General features: G+C 42.2%; 1 protein-coding gene across 1 annotated transcript; it reads left to right on the top strand.

Moving 5' to 3' along the window:
• Positions 1 to 90: 90 nt before the first annotated feature.
• On the top strand, positions 91 to 1,589 carry LOC110025710 (dof zinc finger protein DOF1.8-like; the record flags this gene model as incomplete). Its single annotated transcript, XM_020726326.1, has 2 exons — positions 91 to 308; positions 822 to 1,589. Coding segments are annotated over exons 1-2 (795 nt in total), but the record flags the coding sequence as incomplete, so codon positions are not given.
• Between the last annotated feature and the right edge of the window lie 5 nt (positions 1,590 to 1,594).

Raw genomic sequence — 1,594 nt, forward strand, 5'->3', positions numbered from 1 at the left:
GAAAAAAAAAAAAAAAAAAAAAAACCCCATTGACAACCCGCATGTTATTGCTACCAATATTTTATATTGCAAATTGCAGCAGCCCTTCTTTTGAGCTAGCAATTTTAAAATATACAACATACCATTCTCTCTCTCTCTTCATCTGTGAGGAACAAATATTCTCCACTGAAAACACCAAGAAACATTCTCTGCAGCAGCTAGCAAGGATCAAGAATAAGAAGAGATCCAGCAGCTGCTCTAATATTTCAGTAATCTGAACAGACCTCTCGCTCAGCTTCTGCATGGATACAGCTCACTGGCCTCAACAGGTAATAAAGATCTGATCTTTATCTCGCTTTTGATCTATTAATTGAATCTCTCGATCTGTATCTCCTGAACAAACTTAAATTTCATCCATGATTTCCTCTTCTTTTCATGGAAGAAAATATTGATTCTGTTGAGCTCTCTCATGTCAACTTTACCAATCTCCTGTGAACCAGTTCTCTCTCTCTTTCTCTCTCTCTTCCCATGTCTTTTCCCATGCCTATTGCCCAATCAAACTCTCCATTCCTCTAAAGCGCCCTCCTTTTCTTTTCCCCTAGCCTTTGTTTTTCTCCTTTCACTCCCACATCTCTCCTTTTAAGCTTCTTTTGATAAAAAGCAAAGAGTGGCATCAAAAGGTGATTGCTTTGTTTTGTTCTTATAAATCTCTGTCTTCTTTATCCCATCTCCCCACTTTAATCATCTCTTCACCTTTACCTTCTTCTACCTTTTCTTCCCCATCTGATCATTCATGTCCACATATACTCACACAGCTCTCTTTCTCTGATCATAATCTTCAGGGAATAGGTGTAGTGGAAAGCAACCAAAGACAAGCACAGATCCAAGTGGAGAGATCAAGGGTGAGACCTCACAAAGAACAGGCCTTAAACTGCCCAAGATGCAATTCCACAAACACAAAGTTTTGTTACTACAACAATTACAGTCTCAGCCAGCCGAGGTATTTCTGCAAAACATGTAGAAGGTATTGGACAGAAGGTGGTTCTCTGAGAAATGTTCCGGTTGGTGGTGGCTCCAGGAAGAACAAAAGATCATCTTCCTCTTCCTCCAATTCTGTCCCAACTCCAACCTTCACTTCCTCCTCCACACCAAAAACAACACTTCCGTCATCTTCTTCAACAAATCTACAGCCTTCCCATCAGCACATGATTCATGGTGTTGAAACCTCTAAGTTTTGCCAGGGAGGAGGACATGATCTTAATCTCTCCTTTGCATCAGCACATGATTCTGTGTCTGCGCTTGAATTGTTGAGGAGTGGGATTTCGGCTAGAGGGATGGGAACATTTGTGCCTGGATCAGTATTTGGAGCTGGGTTTGGGTTTCAGGAGCTGATGAGACCAGTTTCTGATGGCATGAAGCTTCATCCATTGGATGGAGTTGGGGGAACAAGTGGGTATGGTGGAAGCATGCAGGGGGAAGGAGATGGGAGGCTTTTGTTTCCTTTTGAAGATTTGAAGCAAGTAAGTATGAGTAATGGTGCTCTTGATGGTGTGGTGCAAGGGCAAGGTGATCCTACTTTGTTTTGGAATGGTGTAATGGGAAGCGGTGACGGCGG

The sequence above is a fragment of the Phalaenopsis equestris genome, unplaced genomic scaffold (genome assembly GCF_001263595.1).
Source record: "Phalaenopsis equestris unplaced genomic scaffold, ASM126359v1 Scaffold000326, whole genome shotgun sequence".
Lineage (NCBI taxonomy): Eukaryota > Viridiplantae > Streptophyta > Magnoliopsida > Asparagales > Orchidaceae > Phalaenopsis > Phalaenopsis equestris.